Source organism: Telmatherina bonti, assembly GCF_933228915.1.
Source record: "Telmatherina bonti genome assembly, chromosome: 4".
Taxonomy (NCBI): domain Eukaryota; kingdom Metazoa; phylum Chordata; class Actinopteri; order Atheriniformes; family Telmatherinidae; genus Telmatherina; species Telmatherina bonti.
In genome coordinates, this window is record NC_136622.1 from 14552841 (window position 1) to 14576141 (window position 23301).

At 38.9% G+C, this 23301-nt stretch overlaps 1 protein-coding gene across 2 annotated transcripts in view; it reads left to right on the plus strand.

Moving 5' to 3' along the window:
- The window catches only part of mtor (mechanistic target of rapamycin kinase), an 84810-nt gene that overhangs the window by 52575 nt on the left and 8934 nt on the right, over window positions 1-23301 (plus strand). The window contains exons 31-46 of one of the 2 annotated variants that reach the window (XM_079239039.1): window positions 1433-1533; window positions 2851-2966; window positions 5514-5591; window positions 6105-6212; window positions 10641-10766; window positions 12456-12587; window positions 15403-15518; window positions 17843-17960; window positions 18501-18698; window positions 18807-18907; window positions 19109-19205; window positions 19391-19489; window positions 19612-19734; window positions 19972-20154; window positions 20381-20515; window positions 22650-22824. In XM_079239039.1, coding sequence (XP_079095165.1) covers window positions 1433-1533; window positions 2851-2966; window positions 5514-5591; window positions 6105-6212; window positions 10641-10766; window positions 12456-12587; window positions 15403-15518; window positions 17843-17960; window positions 18501-18698; window positions 18807-18907; window positions 19109-19205; window positions 19391-19489; window positions 19612-19734; window positions 19972-20154; window positions 20381-20515; window positions 22650-22824 — 2006 coding nt within the window. Of the gene's footprint in view, window positions 1-1432; window positions 1534-2850; window positions 2967-5513; window positions 5592-6104; window positions 6213-10640; window positions 10767-12455; window positions 12588-15402; window positions 15519-17842; window positions 17961-18500; window positions 18908-19108; window positions 19206-19390; window positions 19490-19611; window positions 19735-19971; window positions 20155-20380; window positions 20516-22649; window positions 22825-23301 lie in introns of both variants that reach the window. The other variant, XM_079239038.1, reaches the window with a different exon arrangement.

Below are 23301 nucleotides of genomic sequence, written 5' to 3' on the forward strand. Positions count from 1 at the left end.
ATTGATTACATTTTCCACGTGTAAACTCCAATATAAATAGTCTTAAAAATCTCAGCATCAGATGTCACTAAGTTGATGTAAAATGATGCTGTAAAGATGTTGCCAAATATGTTAAAACAACGCTGTCAATCTGAAGTTAATCTCCATCCATTTGTGTGGTGCGTTGCTAAGACAGAGAAGATGTAGGCTCTGTAGCGTCTCACATTGATATGTGGAGTTTAACCTTAAAGCCTTTGGGATGTTAAAATGACCTTGTAGCTCTGTCTGTGACTTTATTTAGAGTTGAATTGTGGGCTTTTATTTGTATTTTGAAGCGTAGTTTGATTTTGAAATCTCGCTACAATTACATTTTCTTTCTCAGTTCACAGCACAGATTTTTTATAAAAGTTACTATTAGAAAGTGAAGAAGACTTTTCCTTTTTGTGAACTCTGTCATTGTCTGTTGCAGACACATTCACCAGTCTACCAGAACTTTTGGACGTGTTGTTTTCTTGTTAAACAATAGGCAGATGGAAAATGACTTCACTGATTTCCATACAAACTGGTTTTTTTTTCTTCATCTAAGCATCCAGCATGCTGCCTGTTCCACACATGTGGTTGGTTTGATGTCCATGTACCATGGATTGCTTTTTGTTAATGGAGAATTTGTCTTGCTTGATGCACTTGTCCCCCATGGGAACATTCATTTGTTCTTTACGATGCTCGATCTTATCAGACTGTGGAGAAACAGAGAACTGATCTGAGATGTTCATCTGTAAAATTAAATTATTAAATAATGTCAGATGTTACACAAGCTGAGCCTTATCTCTAATAAGTTTCCTTTTCATTTATGGCCAAGAGTTCTTGGCTCTTCTTGTGCCTATGCTCCCATTTAAAGCAAACTTGTATGTATTACTATCAGCTTGTGGGTTCATGAGCTCAGGTTTAAGACCAGCTTTGTTTACCTCACTATTATCATCCTTGTTGGGATCCTTTAAAAGCTGCTATTATCAAATTCAGCCAGTTAGATGTTTAAACTATTTCACTTTTCTAACTTAATTACATCTTAATTAAATCTATTTAATATTCTAAACCTTTTTTCTTTTACATTTAAAATGTAAAGTTTTTATTCATTTTGCTTTTTTTTTTTTAACATAACATCTTGATAATTTGGTGTGCAAAGCTTTTTAGACTGTAAAAAAAGTACACATTTAATGATAGTTTGCAGCTCTGTGTCTTAATATTCTATTTTCTATATTATAGTCTGTGTAACCAGAATTTTTTGGATCTAACTACATGATCAACAAGACAACCATTAATTCATGTCATCATTTCTCGTTTTACAGAATTTTGCTGTTGTCATCTGTTTGAAAATGGCAATAAGTAAATCAGTTTTCTTTTTCTGAAGGATGCTGTTAAAGGGTTTTTTATTTATTTATTTTTTTTAATATAGGGGACAGCTGCACCAGCAGTGCTGTGAGGAATGGACTCTGGTCAGTGAGGAAACCCAGGCTAAGATGGCTCGGATGGCTGCTGCTGCCGCCTGGGGTCTAGGTGAGCATTTTTTATTCTGTCCAGTCAGAACACAAGCATCTCTTTTCAACTTTTAAAAATGAACTGTAAAGCTTAAAGTGACCCAGAACGATTGTCCATCTAAAGATGCTTGAAAGCAAAATGTACAAGTTGTTGATTTTTTTTACATAAGCTTGCAATGCTAAAATGTGATTCTCAGCAGCCATGACAGGTTTCTGTTTATATGTAGTTCAGTAGGTAGCACAAAACCTGTAAATAAGTAAGGAAGTACAATTTAAAAAAACAAAAAAAAAAAAAAAACCAAGGTATATTACACTGAATCACTGACCCTCTCCCTATATAGCCTACTGTTGTTTTGCTTTTTTGGGTCTTCATTCTTGTGATTGGAGGATCGCTGCATAAATCAGATATGAGCCACCATCCCTGGTTCCAGCTGAGTTCTCTGATTCTGAATTACAGAACCAGAAGCAGAAAAGTCTCACTGACTAAGTGGGATGTGAAAACTGAAAGATCATTAGAACCCCCTGCACTAAATATCATCCTGTATGATATTTAATGGGGGGGGGGGATCGAATCGAAAAATCAAATATCGGGATTTTTCGCTTCACAATCTTAAAATCGATTTTTCTTTTAAATATAAATTTAAATAATTTATGATAACATTTTTGTCATTTTTATTGTTTTTACTGATCTTTTTACTTGTCTTCTTGGTCATTAGAGCAGCAGAATGATGGTCTAGCTACTGTTGTTTTTTCCTCATTTAAATCAAGAAAAGGGATGAGCAGAAAAAGTTTTGTACATTTTTTTTTGTTTTAATCTACAAAAATCCGCAATATTGAAGAATTTTGAGAATAGTAATTTAAATCGAATCGGCACCCAAATAATCGTAATGGTATTGAATCAGGACAAATGCATATCGTCACAGCCCTAATATAAAATGTGTCATTTTTACCTGATAAACTGTGATTCTGTGGCAGCATCACCCCATAGCGAGTAAAGTGCACTTTCAACACAAACCATTTTAAGGTGTTGAAGGTGTGAAACTTTTAGAAAATCGGTCCAGTTGCACCAACTCCCCCTGGACTATCCTGCTGTGAATGCCCCCAAAGATAGGATTTAAGAATGTGGGAGACTATATGAAAATATGAATTACTAGACAACAAACTCGTTCATCATGTATATCTTCATTTTTGTTTCTTTTTTTTTTTCTTGTATATTAATCAAATTTCAGTTGACAGTCGAATACAACAACATATATTTTGTACAAATTATTGTTAAACTCACAAAGTTTCATTCTGTCTTTGCTCTGCTTTCCTTGTGTGATGTTTGTTTCTGCAGGACACTGGGACAGCATGGAGGAGTACACATGTATGATTCCAAGAGACACACATGATGGTGCATTTTATAGAGCAGTTCTAGCCTTACATCAGGACCTCTTCTCACTGGCCCAGCAGGTGGGATATATCATTATTCAGCAATCTACTCACTGGAGAAGCCACACATTGAACATTTCTTTTCGTATACAGCATCTCACTAAAGATGTGTTTTGCGGCTACATGTCTGGTCTTGCAGCCCCTGGAAGTTTTATTAGTCTTTATAACTTTGTATGAGAAGTTAAACTGAAAGCAGCCAGCACTGTAAAGTGGGATGAAACGACTTTACTAGTATTCCAGAGAGGATTGAATTCCCCTCATCAGCTCTGGCTTTTCATTAAAAGTAATAAAATCCACTGGGTTTGTTTGTTTTTGTCTTCCAAAATGTGGTACCTCCATGGTGTGGAAATGTTATGTAACTCTTGAAACTTTAAATCATCACAGCATTTTGCCTTAAACACATCAAGGGCCTGTTAGTTCTCCTGTCTCCCTTTCAACAAGGCCTAGTGGGATTTGCGGTGTTTTTTTTTCTCTATTTGATGAAGGTTTGGGAATCCCAGATGAGCTCACAGTCCCTGGAGCTGGCTTTGCTGATGCTCAGTGCTACCCCATCTAACACATGTGAACTTTAGCATTGACAATAGTAAACACCTTTGCCTTGTACTCATCCGCCAAGTCGTCTTCACCATAAAGCTGTAGAGATGTGCTCTATGCCCCCCCCCCCCCCCCCCCCCCTTTTTTTTTTTTTCCCCCATTACATCCACAACCCGCCCTCTAATTTGGAGATTACATCCAGGTGTTTCTGATAACGTTCTGCATCTGTTGAATGCAAAAAGCAGAGTTTTGACTCAAGCTGACAATGAACAACTCACAATGGATGGAGAGGAATGAGAAGCAGATGTAGCGAGGGTTAAAGCTTAAATGTCAACATGAGCTCAGTCTCGTTTTCCGGATGTGCTTGATAATCCTCACACTTAAGTCCTTTTGATTCCATGGAGCTGTTCCTTTCTTCCCTCTATACATCCAACAACCAGACATGCTCTCCATGACTCTCGGTGCATGCGCGCGTGTGTGTGTGTGTGAGAGGTTTCGGATTGCTTTACTTGATAAATCTTAGTGTTTGACTTGTTTCACCATAGATACTCTGATCATGATCTCCTCAGTATAGCAGTCAGCTTTGCCAACATTCACATTAGATTCAGTCTTTAGCTAGACGCTTGATTTATAAAGTGTCTGGTGGGTTTTACAAGTCAGTACCCCCCTTTTTAGACATCACATTACATTTGGCCTTTGTGAATGGTTAGGCCCAAAGTTTTCATTAGAGGGAAAATCAAACAAACGCACCACATTGCAGTCACAGAGATCAGCTAATCCTATGTACATAAGTGCAACTTTTATGTAAGAGAATAAGAGATCAAGTTAGTTGTTGTTTGTGCTGCCAGAAGCCAGACACTGCATTTATCAGGAGTCGTCTGGACTGCACATTTCCAGTGAGGCCCCAGCACAGTAATTCAGGAGTAAACAGGACTGTAACTGTGTGGAGACTATAAAGAAGCAGCCTCATTGTCACCTCGTACCAACCACCCTCCCTTTACCCACCTCTGGTTGTGCGTGCTTCAGTAGGTGTTTTGGCACGCCATACCTCCTTTCCCTCCCAGTGAAAAAAATAATTGGCGGTAGTCAGTCTGAAACAGCTGTGTGTCCTGGCCTCAGAGAGCTTCCTCAGTCTTTTTACCATCCCACTAATAACAGTTCCCAAAAGCATTGGCTGAAGAAGCCCAAGAAATCAGCAGACTTTCATCCACACTTCTTGTGTCCTTGTTTGTCCCTTTTACTACTCTGTATTAGTGTTTTTCCACCCCTCGGGGTGCTGACTGGTGATGGAATGTCTGCAGTATGTATAAACGTAGAAAAGTTCGGCTCTGCTGAGAAAAGTCGGAAAAGTTAGAATCTTACAAACGAGTCAGCAGCTAAACGAGGAAATAAATCTTTGGAGTGGATGGACGAAAACATCAACATGTTGGTCTTGGTAGGAGCAATGATAAACATGTCACATTAGGATTTTTTGGTTTTGTTTAAGCTTCACTTTCTCTGTCTTTAAATGTGCACACATTTTAGCCTGTTTTGTGATGCCAAGCACACATCCAAAACACGGTTACATAACTCTTGCACTGTTGCTCTCAACACTTCATTTAGCTCTCTTTATAAAACATTTGGCAGTCAGCGGCGTGACAAATCATTTTGCTTTACAAGCAGTCATTCTGGTCTTGGTTTCACCAATGTGTCACTGTTGTCAGCTTTAGAATGAGAAGTGTGTGAACAACAGGCTGCAGCACCTTCATTTATTTCTGCAGTGTTTTATTTCCTGGCATGTGTCCTAAGCTAGTTCTGATGAGCTATTATTATTATTATTATTATTATTATTACTATTATTATTACAGGAGCTGTGTTGTTTTGTGGGGTCACAGTCTGGGGTCATTCTAGCTTGAAGAAATGCTACTTTTATTTAGTTATAAGTTGAGATAAATGTAAATCTGCGAAGAAGTGAAGTCTTTTTGGTTAAACAAATGTACTTTTATAAGGAGATGTCTTTTAAAATAACACAATTTTTCTTCTTTCAACATGTAGTGTATAGACAAAGCAAGAGACCTTCTGGATGCTGAGCTGACAGCTATGGCTGGAGAGAGCTACAGTCGGGCCTATGGGGTAAGTGTTCCTCTGAGATAGCAAAACACAAAAAAAAAAACCAATGACTTCACTTGCACATCTCACTTTTCCGACCATCCATGTGTTGTAGGATCATGGCATGGTAACAAAATATTGTAATTGTATAAAAAAATCCAAGTCTTACCCACATTCTCTGAAAGTCACAACAATCGTCTCTGCTCCTATTTCATTATTAAATACACATGTGACTATCTAAACAATAGCTCAGACAATACAGAAAGCAGCGGTTCTCCTCCGACACAGATGTTTTCTAACTATGTTCTCATTAGAACCACTCAGTGCCGGCCTAATGCACATATTGTAGCTAATGTCTATGATTCAGAGGAATTACATGCTGTAAGTTGCTCTACAAGAGGTATAGAATCAAAGTGTTGATATGGAGAAAATTCACATTATGAGGCTGTGAGTACAAAAGCTAATCCTGCTGTAATGTTGTTAAAACTGTAATGATGAATATGTTGATGAATGTGTGCATTTGTGCTCATTTCCCAGGCCATGGTGTCATGTCAGATGCTGTCAGAGCTAGAGGAAGTGATCCAGTATAAGCTGGTGCCAGAGAGGAGGGACATCATCAGGGAAACATGGTGGGAGAGGCTTCAGGTAACTATAGCACACCATGTATAGACATACAAATGCACACTCAGGTGTGCAAGAACAAATGCAATGTAAAGCAGATGTTGGAAAAGCTACTGTTACTAATGGAAAGCATCCACTGTGAGGGCATCCAGAGACCTACACAGATATCTAGATAGACAGATATAGTCCCCATTTTTGGTCGTTTGGCCTTTTGTCTCTCTTGAAATGTTAAAAGCGTTTAAAAGGAACTAAAGTAAGGGAGTCTAATGATGCCCAGGTAAAGTGTTAACGGCAGCACAGTTTGTTAAAAGATAACTTAAAACAGAGAAATGGTCAATCCTGATCAGTTTTCGACTTTCAGTTGTCATTTAAGCTGCAGCACATTCCCACAGCTGGAAAATATTTATTACCATCCGCAGTGGAGAAGCTAGTACAGTTTTCACCTTGTGAATCTGTCCTGGCGTCAGCCTTGCCATTTGTGTGTGCTCTTGGTGACAGCCCATTGAAGCAGGAACTATCACTGAAGTTGCGTATTTTGACGTGTTTATATGGCTGCCTGTCTTCAAGTCTGTATATGTGTAGCTGAGATAGAAATAAAGTTTTGCATTGATTTAGAAAGCAGGAGGAGTCCAGCTCATGGCTTCTAAGGGAAGAACTTAGAAGATAAAAGAGTGAAAGACAGTATATTGTGAATAATGAAACTACCAGGTAACACCCATACAGGCTTCCTGTGTATTTTGTGTGAATAAGCAGAGTTGTTTGAGACTTGCACGGTGTCCGGGCTTTTGTGATCCCATCACATTATGGGGTTTTTTTTTGGGGGGGGGGGGTTTTTTTTTGGGGTTTTTTTGGGTTTTCTTTAAGGTTTTTACTTGTTCACTGCTTGCATTGCCAGAGTTTCTTATTCTCCACTAAATTCAGTAGTAAACTGCAACACCACACTACACATATGCTTTTAGTAGACGTCCCAGGTGACAGAGATTGGTGTGAAAAAGGAAAAGAGACTGATCATACAGAAAGTGTTCATTAAAAAAAAAAAACAAGTATATCTTAAGTCAACCACAATTTATATGGAATTTAACAACTTTTCTTTGTTTTGTGCTGATTTTGCCCCCCAAAGGTCATGATCAGTTTTAGAGGCTTAACAAGAAAAGGACTGTTTGATCAAAAACATCTTGATTTTGAGGCAACTTACCTTGTGATCAACAGAGCTATTTAAAAAGATGCATACAAATGCATGAGTCTTAAAATGAACATCTTTATCTGTTCCACAGTGCCCGTGCTGCAGCTAGGCATTACATGCAAACTTTGACCACATGGCAAAAACCTCTTGTGCATATAAACTCAGAAACACACTGCAAGTAGCTCCGGCAAATTGTTTCCATGACTGCACGGGTTAAGTCCTTCTGATTCAAAAGATCACAGTAGGAAAGGGTGCTTTAAGGAAACCAACATAAAGACAGAATCTCTAGCTACATAAAAACGACTATCGATCATCACAAATGACAACAGTAATTTACCTTTTGATTTCTTAGAAAAACAGAAACTTAAAGTGTAGGATACCTGATCGCTATACATTAGTTGCACCAATAAAAGTCAAACCTGCTTAGCTGAGGAACAGCTGGAAATATTAACAGCTGGATTAAAAATGGAAAAAAATAATTTTGGATGGAAAGATTCCACTGTAAAATCGCCTTGACTTTACTTCACAATGATGGCTTGATATTCGTCATGACAAAGACCAGGTTTATGCTTTAGTGCTCCAAACTAAAGCACTTCTCTTTTTTTTTTCCCTTTTTTTTTTTTTTTTTTTAAAGTTTCCATGAAATTAACTTGACCTTTCATTTTACAAGGCAGTAAAATTAATCATGATGACTTTTACATAGTAAAAGTCATGATTGAGGTTGGGCAAGGGAGATATTTGAAATCAAGAGGGGCCCATCAGAGTAAACAGGCTGGCCTCTCAATGGCCCGTCAGCACTGGGACTGCAGTACCCATTAGGTTGACTCTCCCAGTCATGATTTACTGGAGGTTAATTTCACACATCTGTAGAGGAGTCACTGTCCTGCCCCCTTACCTCTCCTTTCTTCCTTTAACAATCTCTGGGCAGATGGCAAAGGGTGTGTGAAAACACAGTATCCCACTGTCTCTCTATAAATGTATCAGAGTGATTTCTTGCACCGCGGTGAACAAACAAATCATCAAAAAATAAAAGACATCAGGACAATTGTTTTTTTGTGATTTATTTATATAAGAATTCTCCAAACGCTTTGACAATATAACTATTTCTTCTGGCTCATTTCTGCAAGCTGCTCTTTATACAAGTATTCTTTTATTGTTCTTTATATTGGAAATTACAAGAGGTTTAAATGACAAAAGTGATTTAAAGAGAAAAAAAAACATTTTAAAAGTAGTACAAGTAGAATTTTCCTTTGGAAAAAAATCCCATCTTTACAGATTGGTTTTACTGGGCAATAAAAAGCAAACCGGCCCCAAACCATAATGCTACCACTGTTGTGTTTCACAGTGGGTCTGAATTCATTTAAACAAGGTCTTGTTGGTATTACGATCATAATTTTGGTCATTTCTTACAAGGAATATAGAACATTTCTAAATCTTTTGAAATGTTAACTCACTTTTATATCTGACTTTTGCATCATTTTCTTGTATTTTTCCATATTTTCTCTGCTTCTGTGTCTCTGGGGGTGGGGATGGGTGTGAGGGTGGGGTGCAACATTCAGAGAGTCTGCACCGCCGTCAACCAGTAATGGGGTCTTAACTCAGCTACAGTAGGGTCTCTGCTTTGTTCTGCAGGGTGATGTATACACACACTGCGCTCCTCCGTACTGAATGTTCTTGATGAGTTGCGGATGTTGATTTGTGTTTTAGAACATAACTGTTGCAAAAAAAATATCAGTAAATAGAAATAATGGCTTTCCCTCTAAAACTCAACTTAAACTTGTCAGCTGTGATGGTTGTGTTTGAAGCAGTCCTGGAAGAATTATTAAGTCTTATGTTATTTGTAACACCTTTCTGTAAATCTGTCTTAATGTCTTAGATTAGATTTGGTGAGACAGACTTAAGGAAAGGCCCAAATCAACGTTTCGGTCATACGGTGCATATCTTACACTGACACAATGCAGCTCAATGAGATTTTTCCTCTTTTATTAAAGTGATATTTGTTACTAGAAAAGCACTTGCAGACCTCAGACCACTGTCTAGCAGCTCATTTACACACATATTCTGAAGAATCCTTTTAAACATTCCCATCTACTTAATTCCTTCCAGATCACTCCCAAATTTTACGGAATCGAAGTAAAGAAAAAGACGCATTCTTAGGGAAAAATATCCACTCAGTAGTTTTTGCATTAAGTTGCTATCAAACATAAAGGCAGATAAACACAACTTCCTCGGTGGAGGTAACGATGTCCTGCCATGTACATCTTCACAACAGACTAATGCATTTCCTGCAGGTAAATTCAGATGAAATATCTACATTCTAACAGCATGTTTAAAGTGGGAATGGTGCACCTTGCTGTTTATGTGTGTGTTTGACAGAGATGGGGTCCCCCCCCGCCGCACAAGGAATTTATGTTCTTCTGAGCTGAATCAGTGTTTGAATAACTGGGAGAGCCGGCGTAGTCGATGCAAGACCTCTGCCCTGTTGTAATTCTACTTTATGGCTTTCAGTTCAGAGAAGTGTCGTGGTGAGCTTTGGGCCTTTGTTTGGTGACTGTTAATGAGTTTGTTTGAGCATCAGTGGAAGTCTTATCAGCATTGTGGTGCAACCTCTGTGAAATTTTCTTTGTAATTGCTTAACATAGTTCCTGCCAGGTCTGTTTGCTTTAGACACAACTATTTAATTCTGTATAGCCTGCTGAAAGACTAGACTGGGACAGAGAAAGTCAATAATGTTGGAAGCAGACTTGTGAATGAAATAAAGTTCAGACACAAACATGTTTTGAATCATTTATTTAATTTTAAAGTTAAGTTTTATTATTCATGATTAATGAAAGTAATTTCTTACTGAACGGTTTTTTGCCGCCTAAAGTAGCCTGCTTATGGTATTAAATGTATGCTCAAGTTATGTTTTCATTTTTTCACCCTTCAGATTTTTGCTTAATTCAAATTATACACAAAGATTATATTGCTCATGATAATTTATTGGTTTTTTTTGTGACTGCTTTGTATTGGCAACGTGTGCTGCACAGTTTGGTTGAGGGGGATATTTAGACAACTGTACTTTTTTTTCTTTTTTCTTTTTTCTCTTCCTTGCATGTGAACCTGTCCTCACATATGGTAGGTTAAAAATGTGGACATTGGGTAGTGACGGTAGCCCCTGGGGTTACAAGCATACCTCTTTCTCACCTCTATTTGCTCTCTTGCCTTTCAGGAGTTTGTGCCTCTCTTTACAAGAAAAGATTAAAATATTGTCATGTGTTTCCTTCCAGGGTTGCCAACGTATTGTAGAAGATTGGCAAAGGATCCTGATGGTTCGGTCGCTAGTTATCAGCCCTCATGAGGACATGAGGACTTGGTTGAAATACGCCAGCCTTTGTGGCAAGAGTGGACGCCTGGTCAGTACATTTACATGTTTGCATAAAGCTTCTCTTTATTCTACTTGCTTTTATAACTTTCTACTTGCTTTTACAACTTTGTAGCATTCTACATCCTTAATTCCAAAAGCGTTAGGATGCTCTGTAAAATATGAGATAACAAAGATGCAATAATTTGCAGATTTTATTAATTCATATTTTATTCCCAAAAGAACATAAACAACATTCTGAATGGTAAAATGAGACATTTTATCATTTCAAGAATACAAATTAGCTCAATTAACTTTCTTGGCAACACTTCTCTAAGAAGTAGTCCCAGTGTGATGTTTAGCATTATGTACCATCCTCTCTTCTTTTAACAACTGGTTGTAAATGTTTTCCCATTCTGGTCTCAGCATTGTAGCTTCTTAGCAAGCCTGGACTTTTGTTGCCAGATTAATTTTTGGTTTTCAGGGTGAACTGTGTTCACGGACTGGGATTTCTGGACATGTTCCTGAGCCCATGCAGTGATTTCCATTAAAGAATACTGTCTCTTTTTAAAAAGTGCCGCCTGACGGCCCAGTGATCAAGCATCTAGTTTTGCCTTTAGCCTTGTCCCGTACTCACAGGGATTCTTCCTGGTTTGCTGAATCTTTAGATTTGATTGTACTTTGTGTATTGTGGGGTCTTTAAAGTCTTTAAAACTTTACTTTGAGAAACATTTTGCTGATTTTTTTTTCCATGTTTTTTTTTTTAATATGCAGTTTGGGGCAGATAGAGAAACTGTCCATCTTTACAGTTGAAAGTCTGAAATGTTCCTTTTATACTCAGTTTAAATCTGTTGATTGTTAAATGCTCTTCCAGTTGTTTTAGTTACTTTTCGTACAAAAGACTAGAAAAGTATAATTTCAGCTTCTTTGAAATTTACTGCTAATATTTTCCACGAAAAGGTAAAATGCCTCTTAAAGGGATCTGGTATTTTGGTAATGTTCTACTGGGAATAACATATGGGATGATGAGATTAGCAAATCCTTGCATTCTGATTTATTTACATCTTACACTGCATCCAGCTTTTTGGTATTGGAGCTATGAAGTAATCAGTCATATCTTATTAAAAAAAAAAAGTTTTGTTCAGTCTGTGCGATGAGTACAACCATCTTCATCTTAACGTTGGGAAACCCATTTAAGGTTCAGAAGAAAACTGTTCTTTCAATACAACAGCTTGGTTGAAGAGAAGCATCAAAGATGGGATGCTGAATTCTTGCCTCTGACAGGCCGTGTGTGTACGGTTCACTTATACTGACATGTCAACAACCTCCTCTGTCCTGGCAAGATTTCTGTCTGCATGTTAACAGACTTCCTGTCTCTGAAAGGAAAAACATGTTCCCTCCCTCCCCAGATTATCTCTCTGGGGTCAGCTCGTCTTGACTGCCTTCTTCCCCAAAATAGACATTTACCGATCTGACCCTTATTATATCTAACCTCAAGCATAGTTGACTTATCATAAATTCAAATATTTTCCATGATAAAATATGTTTCATTCTTTTCTTGCTCTCTTGACCTTGTTTGCCTTTTAGTTTTTCATTCACAAAGTTTTAAATTTAACCTTTTCTGATCTTTAAACCTAAATGAGAATCAAAGCTATTATAATGGCCTTTTTTCAGCCTCTGAGTTCTTAATGACACATTCAATTCAGATTCTACCTGTTCCTTTGACACGTCATCATTCTAGGCACTTGCCCATAAGACACTGGTGCTTCTTCTGGGTGTTGATCCCTCCAAACAACTTGATCACCCACTGCCAACAACCCACCCACATGTTACATACGCATACATGAAGTACATGTGGAAGAGTGCCCGCAAGGTAAGACCTAAGATCTTTTTCTGTTCTCCTTATGGCTCATGATAAGTTTTATTAACTATAGAAAGCAAAATGTCTTATTGTCATCTTAGTATGCAGCATCAGATGTAAACAGCTGCGTGAAAAGAGACTTACTGTACTTTAGGATTAGCAACATTTTTATGTTTAATCTTAGAAATAAAAGTAATTCAGAATAAAATAACATATTAAATCACAGCATGATGTTGCATTGTGAAAAGGGTTGCTAAAAGTGACAAATCCACAAAGTCTGACTGATTTTTCAGCTTTACGGTTGTCTTTTTTTTTTTTAATTTGTTCTTTTTTTCAATTATTTTAAAGTATTATAAATAATTCAATTTTAAAATAGTTAATTATTCAAAATTCTCTTGCAGTTCTCATGGTATCATTTTCTGTCTACAGTTTAGTGTTGTATGTGAACTCTGTGGAACTTTTAGCACCTAAACATCCAGAGCATTCCTTAAGGAGTGGGTAAACCCAAAACTAACAGCAGAAACAGGGGATATTATACGTGTGTGTGCCAGTTGTCCATTTCTGGTATGTAAATCCAAATAAATGATTATGTTTCTCATAATAGGAGGATAATTATCTGCTATCCAAAAAATCAGTGAGTGCCTAAAACCGTCCTCATTAACAGTCTAACGATAGCTGTTTTATCAATTTGTAAATTCCAATAAAAGTCAATGGAGGCGGCGTGCCTGGAGGCAATTCTGTCCTCGACTGGGCCATTAAATCTTACCCAAACAAGTTTCACAGCTATAATCATAGATGTCATTATGTTACAGCTTAAACGAACAAACATTTACAAATTGTCTGCTCAACATGTTTCAGCAGAGCTCAAGGGAACAAAGTACTACATCAATATTCTCCTTGCGATGCATCGGTTTATTCCATACGAGATCAGATTTTGCTAACATTTTAAAATAGTTACAATTATAAGGAAAATGTTAAGAAAAACATCACAAAGCAATGATTAGCAAATGGTTTCAATCAAAAGAAAAACAAAGAATATATCATGTTTAGAAATCTTTGCTTTCAGACAGGATAGATATGGATCATATGAATCGAAGATGGACGGAGCCTCTGGCGGGTAAAAGTGAAGCCTATGTGGAAGTGCCTAAAACTGCAGTTCCCCCTTCATCCACTAGGGGCAGGCTCCAAAACAGAGCAAATCCCCAAGGACTCCCATGTTAAAAAGGCCTTCACAGCAGAAATAAACATGTTTACAGCCTGGTTCAAAGATCCATTTTCGATTTAATAGGTCAGGTTTACCATCATGACAACTGTGGGGGATTTTTAGGGGTGTGTCGTTTTGATTGACAGGAACCCAATCTCCTGCTTCAAGTCAGAAGAAAGTAGAACAACTGCGGTTTTTAGCCAATTAAGAACATGACTTAGCTTCAGCCCATTTTACTCCGTTAGCTGATTAGCTTCTGTTATCTCTGGGTTAGCTCTTAGCTACAGAAAGCTCGGAGTTCGCTCGATGTCAGTCATCCATCGTGACGCTCACAGCCCCCCTCTCAGCTCTACCTCTTTGCCCATGTTTGTATTTACTGGGCGAGACGACATGCATGCCTCTGCCAAGATGGCGATGGTAGGAACCGCCCACTGAGCTTTAATCCAGCTCTTCAGAAACCTGTGGGTGACGTCACAGAGGCTACATCCATCTTTTTAAATAGTCTATGATATGGATGTTAAAGGTTTGGACAGCTGGGACACTCTTTTATACCACTTTTTATGCATGCTGCTTTAACATGAGCAGAATATAACTTTGAATTGTCGTGCTAATAATAAAAAACATACATACACACACATCCACAGCTTTCTGTATTGTGTAAGTTGACAGGTTTAAAGTTTTTCATTTCTTTGCAAGTCCCTGTTGAGAAGTGAGAGTAACTTAGTGTTAGACTGTAATTAATGTTGTCAGTAATCTTCAGTAGTCATGGCAACAGTGGGTGGATTAAGCTCTACATCACAAACTGCAAATAAAAAGCTATTGTTTCTTTGGCCCAGCATCCAGTTCAGGAATGCTCTGCGGCATCCAGCAGTGGTGACCTAACATTATATTTAATGTTTCAAACTATGTGTTACCAAAGCAGCATGAGATTAAACTGCTAACTGCTGTGCCCTTTGACATTTGTCCACCACACACACATGCACACACCCAGTGACAGAATATATATACGCCCCCCCCTAGTCACACACAAACACACCCACGTTTATTGCGAGGTGCTGAATAGTGTTTGTGGCTCCAGACTGTGGTTCTCATTAGGGAACTTAGGTAAGTGTGAGCAAAAGCATTGCTGTTCCCTGGAACAGCTGCACCACTTGACAGACAAAGCAGGAAAGAGGAAATACACACAAGAGAGAATAAAACGACCATTTAGATTGTTTTTATTGTTCTGTGATGTAAGCGTATGTGAGCTCCGTTACTGATCCAACTTGATTTGGCCGTAATATTACTGAGTGAAAATGAAACAGTAGTTGCTCCCTTTCTGTGAATTGTGACTTTATCAGGTTATCAGTCAATTAGATTTCCTCTGGTGGGCCATTGGTGAACCCAGTGACAATAACATGAACAATTGGGCATGAATATCTGGCAACACATCTCAAAATTTGTGGCCACGTGATACTTGACATCCCACATAAATAAATGTAAGATGCAAGTGTGTTTATATCTGTCTGCTAATAACAGATAACTAATAACAAATGTCATAATGGACCAAACCAAAGACCAACAGGATTCTGACCGTGACACCAGTCTGTACCTGCTGTTGACGTCTGTGTTGTACCCCTGCAGATCGATGCCTTCCAGCACATGCAGCATTTCGTTCAGGGTGTACAGCAACAAGCACAACACGCCATTGCAGCAGAGGACCATCAGCGCAAACAGGAGCTCCACAAACTGATGGCCAGGTCTGTCTCTTCCTGCAGACACAAGGCAGCGGCTCTTGTAACAGTTGCGGATATGTTAAAGAGGAAAAGTTCAGGCATCAACAATAAAATTCATTCGGAGTTGTTTCTATTTAGCTTTCTCAGGTTAGAGCTGTTGTATTGTACAGTCTGGCTCTCCAATGGGTACAATTATTTTATTGCATATGACCATTTGTCAAACAAAGAATTGATTCTGCTTTGCCAGCATCGATGCTCTGACTGTGGCACGACAGAGAAAACACATAGCAACATGCTAAAAAGCAAGGAAAAAGTAGCCTCACGTATTTTCTCCCCTCCTGTTGTAAACACAGAGTTCATGTGCAGTGCATTTAGCCTCTTTTCCATGAGAACGACCCAACGTGGCACAGCAACTTTTACAAGTCCGCCGGTGTCCTGTAGTCTTTTAAAAGACTGCCCAGATTTTCTGAATTTCTCACCTCAAACCCCTCAATAAAAGGATCCTTTTGGCCGTAAACGTGGCAGTAAAGGTATGGCCAGGTGTGTCTCCTCCACACAACTGCTGGTTTGCTCCTGTACCTCTTCCAGCGGGTGTTGTGCTCTCCATTTGACAGCCCTGGCACAGCCATGACAACTTTCCGCTATCATCACTTCACCTCGCTGTTGGAAGAGATTCAGTCTGAAATCTGTTGAAACACTTATCAACACAACTAGAGATTTATTAAAAAAAAAAAAAAAAAAGACATTCAAATAACTACCACATGTTTTATGATGCAGTAACTGTATTAGAAAATGGAAAATTACATAATCTCAAAAGTTGCTTGGCATCATATAAAAGTCATAAAACATGTTGTCTTCATGCTTTTTTTGGCTCGTCAAAATATTTAGAATGGAGTCAGCTGCCTTCCTGTTGTGAACAAACGGCGATTGTTTCTTTTAAAGCATTTGTCTGCATCGCATTGTTTTCCATGTAGGTTAAATAACTCAAAAAAAGGCAAGAGGTGTGACATAGGACCAGACAGGTATAATCCCAGGTATCCCAGTAAATCATACAGGTGTCTTCTGGCCATATGTACCAACATATAGCAGTCATCTGTACTCTCCCATCTCATAAATCAAACATGACTAGACACAAGCGTGACAACAGGCAGAAGAGGCTTCTTTCAGTTTTGCATCTTCCACACAGTGACTCTGACTATTCAAGGAATGCGTGTTAGGGAAAACACCTGTATAATGTCAGTCAGGACGCTTTCCCTCCAGACATTCTCACACACTTTTGTGAATACAGGTCAGCTCCATGGTATGGAGCACACCTGGACTGCTCGCTTAGACTCTACATGCAGTCACACACCAACACCTCCACTCTCTCCTGAAGAATCCAGTGAAATTTCTCAGATGCTTCACTTGGGATAAATAACTCGAGCATCTGTTGTCGAAGTAAACGCGTTGTCTCAAGACCCCCCCCCCCCCAGACATCCTGGCCCTCAATTTTTACATATCTGTAAAAGCAGAACCCAATAAAAGACTTTTAAAACAGTTTGTCGTAAATGACCTGAACTCATGCTGTATTTCTGTGCAAAGCTAATGGCAAGAGGTATATACTGTATATTTTGTCAGTACTCTGCAGACTGTATTCACACGACTGATAAATGGATCAGTGAGGTGTTTTCTTTTTGCTTGCTTTGGTGAACTTATTCGAGTTATATGTCCTGACTGTGCCAAAAGCCGCTAGATTGACTCTTGCTTGTGAATGTTCTGTATTTGTGGGTGATGGATAGAGCTTAGTCCTCAGGGATGTTCACCGTCTGCTTAAGTGGAAGGAAAATTGGATTGGATAATTGAAAATCTCCACATGTGATTCTGCAGCTTGTCAGCATGTTGTGCAAACGCTCGGCTGCCGTGAGTTGTAATATATTTTAATATGCCTGTAAGACCTCCAAGTCTTGTTTCATTATGTAACATCTTTTAAGTAAGCCACAAAAAAGTTCTCCAAACATTTTACAAGGAATGACAACATAAGTATGCCTCTAAAGTCATTATATTGTCTCAATAGTACAGTTGTTTCCTGCCTGCTAATGAAGTCATGGAATTGTTCTCCTTAACAGAACCGCCGTTAATGGCATTGACCTCTGACATCGCTGACTTTACCGATCTACAAAGAAGTCTTTTTTTTTTCTTCTACTGAATACAAGAAACTGTCTCTTTTCGACTAATCAAGCAAAAATTAAGTCATTTAACAAATGCTGTACCTAATTTTCAGTGAATAAAAAAATCCTGAATGAATGTTCACTTGAATCTTCTCAGATTAATTCTCCTTTTGTTCGTTTTCCCCTTTTTCTTCCATGCAGATGTTTCTTGAAGCTGGGTGAGTGGCAGCTCAGTCTGCAGGGCATCAATGAGAGCACCATCCCTAAAGTTCTGCAGTATTACAGCAACTCCACCGAGCATGATCGCAGCTGGTACAAGGTCAGACTTTCCTTCTCAGATTTAACCTTCCACTTTTGGCTTTACTTTACTTTGCTATTAAATCCCTGCTGTGTCAGCAAGAGATTTCCCTGAGAGTGATGTGTCACCAGGAAAGAGATCTCTATTTTATTGTATTTCAAGGAGAAACATTAAGTTTCTTTTTTTCAGTTTGCAAGGCTTATTTATTTTGCTAATTCAGAAGCTATGCATGCTCTGTTGTTTTCCCCGTAGGCATCAGGTGATGATATCGCTCAGAACATCCATGTTTTTGTTGATCATGCATGTGCTGCAAGAGCAAATGTAGCAACAAACCCCTCTCCTCATCCATCTTCTCTAACTCTTTAGCTTTCACCTTTTTAAAAGCTTGTTGCATAACACAATAAACATTAACCTTGTGTGTTTAGATCTTAAGTTACAGACCCCTGGAAGATATGTCCCATTAAAGACTGGAACATTACATTACAAACAAATGTGAAAATGATTTCAAACTACTTGCTACTAGACAGACATTTTCACCCGTTTTGTGCCATTGCTCGACAGGCCTGGCACGCCTGGGCTGTGATGAACTTCGAGGCGGTGTTGCACTACAAACACCAGAACCAAGGACGCGACGAGAAGAAGAAGCTGCGACATGCAAGCGGTGCCAGTGCCAACAGTGAGGCCAGCAACAGCGACAGTGAGGTGGACAGCACGGATCACAGTCCCATGCCTTCACCGGGCCAGAAGAAGGTCAATGAGGTAAGAGCGGCAGAAAGAATTTCCTGTTCTCCCAGTTCCAGCAACAAATCTCTTTCTTTCTGCCTGCCATGCTTTAAGATGTGTAAATCGTATTCTGTCCCTCTGCAGGACCTCTCAAAGACACTGCTTCTGTACACCGTGCCTGCTGTTCAAGGTTTCTTCCGCTCAATTTCCTTATCCAGAGGAAATAACCTGCAGGACACCCTTCGGTGAATTAAATGACACACACACACACACACATACTGGGCAAAATATTTTAGGAACCAAACATGTCCTGTATTCATCATAGCTAGCAGAGATACTGAGTATAGGATGACCTCTAGTGGCTGATGGGAATGAACTGAGTAGTGATTGATTGCAGTCAGATGGGGGATTTGGTTGTGTTAAGTTTTTTTTCCCTTCATATTTAGGGTTTTGACTCTGTGGTTTGACTACGGTCACTGGCCTGAAGTGAACGAAGCTCTGGTGGAGGGCATCAAGACCATTCAGATAGACACCTGGCTGCAGGTAATACACGTTTTAGCCCGAGCTGTAACGATAAAGTGATGCCGGTCAAAGTGAAAGCTGTGTTCGGGGGGAAAAGGGATAACTCACACTAAATAAAAAGAAGAATATTTGTTTATTTTAAAATGATTAACTGTGTTTTTAGCTAAAAGCTACATAGTTTTCCAACTGTCCGTCTGCCTTTACAGGTCATCCCTCAGCTCATAGCTCGCATTGACACCCCTCGGGCTTTGGTGGGTCGTCTCATTCACCAGCTCCTAACAGATATTGGACGGTATCACCCTCAGGTATGTCTACTGACACTGCCACAGGATTCTATTGTCATTTTTTTCTCCAAGACCCCATTTTTCTAAGGTTTCTTGCAGCATTACCAGCAGGTAATCAGTGTTTGCTCTCTGTTCACCTCCAGGCTTTGATCTACCCGCTGACTGTGGCTTCCAAGTCCACCACCACCGCCCGCCATAACGCTGCTAACAAGATCCTGAAGAACATGTGTGAACACTGCAACACCCTGGTTCAGCAAGCCATGATGGTAAAGATATGATCTTCATCCTGTAAAAGTCTGTGGATGTGTTGATCTAATATGTTGTTTATCCATCTTTACTACAATTCAAGAGGCTGTTTTCCTCGTGATCATTCAAAAATACTGTTGTTAAAATTCCTTTTATTGAGGAAAGTACTTTATTGTTGCCAGGAGCGATAAGCAATGCTCTTAAACTGATACCAGGGATGCAGTCTGACCTCTTATCTTGTGTCTTTCTTCAACCAGGTGAGTGAGGAGCTTATCAGAGTGGCTATATTGTGGCACGAAATGTGGCACGAGGGACTCGAGGAAGCATCACGTCTTTACTTCGGCGAGCGCAACGTCAAGGGCATGTTTGCAGTGCTGGAACCTCTACATGGCATGATGGAGAGGGGACCGCAGACGCTCAAAGAAACTTCTTTTAACCAGGTGCGTCCTGTCTTAATATGACGGTTAAATGAGAAAACAGCAGGCACTGATGTAGATTTGCATGATAGTTTGTCAACTTACTTGGCTGCCAAAAAAAATTCTCAAAATTTGTAGTTTTTCATGTTTTTGCAGCTTGTGGAAGTAATGCTTGAATACCAATTCCTCATTCATCAGCATTCACCTCCTCGTATGTGACTCCACATTTGTATTTGTCTTCACGCTGCAGGCTTACGGCAGGGATTTGATGGAGGCTCAGGACTGGTGCAGGAAATACATGCGCTCTGGAAATGTAAAAGATCTGACTCAGGCCTGGGACCTCTACTATCATGTTTTCAGACGCATTTCCAAACAGCTACCCCAGGTGAGTGACAATATGTCACCACTCAGTTAATCTATCTGCTTCTTTTTCTAAAGCACTATATTTCTCAGAACCTTTGCAGCATGCCTCAGCTAGGAAGATGTACCTGCAAACATACGCAAAGTCTGTTTCACAATAGGTTTTGTACTTATAATGTGGAGATACGAAAGCGCCTATATTTTCTCAGGCTAAAAGAAGAAGAATTGAGCCGAAACCAGCAAATCTCATCTTTGCAAACTATTTTGAATCATAAAAATAGTAGTTAAGGAGAATCCACTGAAGCAGCACATATTTTAAATGGCTCTTGGGGAAATTGGAGTTGACATCCAACCAGTTCTTCATTTCTTTGTCTGCTTCAATCTTTCGCCAGATGTGATGATGAGATATAGTTTGCTAGCTTATTCTTTGATCTTGTGACGGGTAAATCCACTGGACTGATGAAACATACTCAGTCATGACTGTCTTAGTCATGTAATGAGGCGTGAAGGAGACTAGATTTGACAGTGGAGCACAGTGTTGCCAGCATACCAGCATCACAGAATGGACTGAATGAATAACTTATAACTTCTTTACTGAATAAAATACCAGTAATTGTTTTGGCTGATGCTGAAAGATGCTGTTTATGAGAAAGGAGGTTCAAGATAAAATACATCTTTAAAAGTATTGTCACCTTTTGTTGTTATACCCTTTTATATAATACTTTATCTGCTAAATAAGAAGCAAGTTTGGACTTTACGGATAATTTCGTAACTCTCTATTTTATGTAACACGCTTAGCCCCTTTTAAAACACAATGAAAGGTCAAAAACATTTCCTCACTCGAATAACGAACCAGCTTTTATTTTTCTCCACAAGAGTTACAGTATTTCTCTTGGCATTCTCCAATTTCCGGCTTTGCTTTTGATTATGATCATAATGCACATCCAGTTGTGCTCGTATTTATTCATACCATAAGCTGAAGTTGACTAAAGTAATAATAAATAAAAAATTTATTAAAATCATTACATCATTTTTTTTAAATTCTGTATCAATAGAAATATTTTTTGAAAAGCAAAAAAAATAAGATAATTTATTACATGTTACATCACTTATAAATTAATATTTAGTTGAACAATCCTTTAATGTTTCCGCTACAGTCAGGTGTTTTCTGTTCCTCTCAGTCAGACTTCTGCACCTGTTGACAGGTATTTTGTCCCACTATTCAACAGAAAAGTGCTCTAATTTGTCTAGGACCAATTTGTTTGTTTGTTTGTTTTTTTCTTTCTTCAACTCAATTAAATGAAAAAACAGTGTCTTATATTACTAAATTATATTTTTGCAAATTTTTAGTCATTGTTCCTTTTTTAAGTCTCCAGTTATTTGAGTGACTGTTGTAAATTCAGCCTTTTCTTTAATGAAAGGGTATGAATACATATGAGCACAACTGTAAGAGTCCTAATTAAAGGAATTAAGCTTAAGAATGAGGTCTTGTTGCATTTTGATAGAAGATTAAATTGAACTGCTGCCATTGTTTAGTTATCCCCGCATTGTTGATGTGACATTGAAAATAGTTCTGTCAGCAGCTCTTCCTCCACATTATAAATAAAGATGATAATACTACTTGGCGTGGTGGCGTGGCCTTGCTCACAGGGATGCTCCCTGTTGCGACATTACAGAACTCAGCATGAAGTACACAGCAATATAATAACATGCTGGAAGGAGCGCAAATATTCCTCCACAGGGCATTAACATAGAAATAAATCATCTCCAGGATGCGTCCAAACAGCAGATTTAGAGCAGGCTGGAGCAGGAACCATGCACGGTCACCATACATCAGCATTAAGAAGTTAACTGTAAAACCCTCTCAGACTCAGATTTGGTCCAGTGTAAACGACTGATTGTTGGATTCAGACAGGCAGTAAACGGATGAATAAAGTTCCAGCAGGATTTGTAAGTCATTGCATATAAACAACTGTTTCCACATAAAACCCTAATTTGAATACAAGTTGGTGTGTAATGCAGTCTGCACATTGCTGTAGGCTCTGTCTTCAGTACCAACAGACTTAAAACGAGTTGCTTTTTTTTTTTTTTTTTTTTTTTTTTAAATTTATTTATTTATTTTTTTTTACTTCATTCTAACCTCACCAACTTCTCCACAGCTGACCTCCCTGGAGCTCCAATATGTGTCTCCAAAACTGCTGATGTGTCGGGACCTGGAGCTTGCCGTACCTGGCACTTACGACCCCAACCAGCCTATCATTCGCATCCAGTCAATCGCCCCCTCCCTGCAGGTCATCACGTCTAAACAGCGCCCGCGCAAACTCACCATCATGGGTAAGACAAAGAAATTGAAAAGGCTCTCAACTCGTTATATACGGAAAAAATGAAGAGGGAAATGACAATTTGACCAGCGTTATGCTTTCAGTCAGCTTAAACTATCACTTTACACACGACTCACTATCGGTAGGAACTACACCAAAACAACACACACTCAATACTGGGATTAATGTCAAATTAATCATTCAAAGCAACTTTTTTTTGTGTGGTTAATGCATGGAAATAAAAGTCTTCCTCACCAACAGAGGCAAGATCAATCAGTCCCTGCAGAAAAAATAACAGATCGTTCCGGCAGCTTTCCACCGAAGAAGTCATGTATTTTTCATTTTCTTTCTCAAGAGAATCAGCATGAATTGATTCGCCAGGAAGCCTCCTTACGCTGTGCATTGGCATTAAATTGAATAAAGAAATAAATAATTCTTTCACTTTATCGCCCACTTTGCTGTGTGAAATGAAATATGATGACGAAGGGCT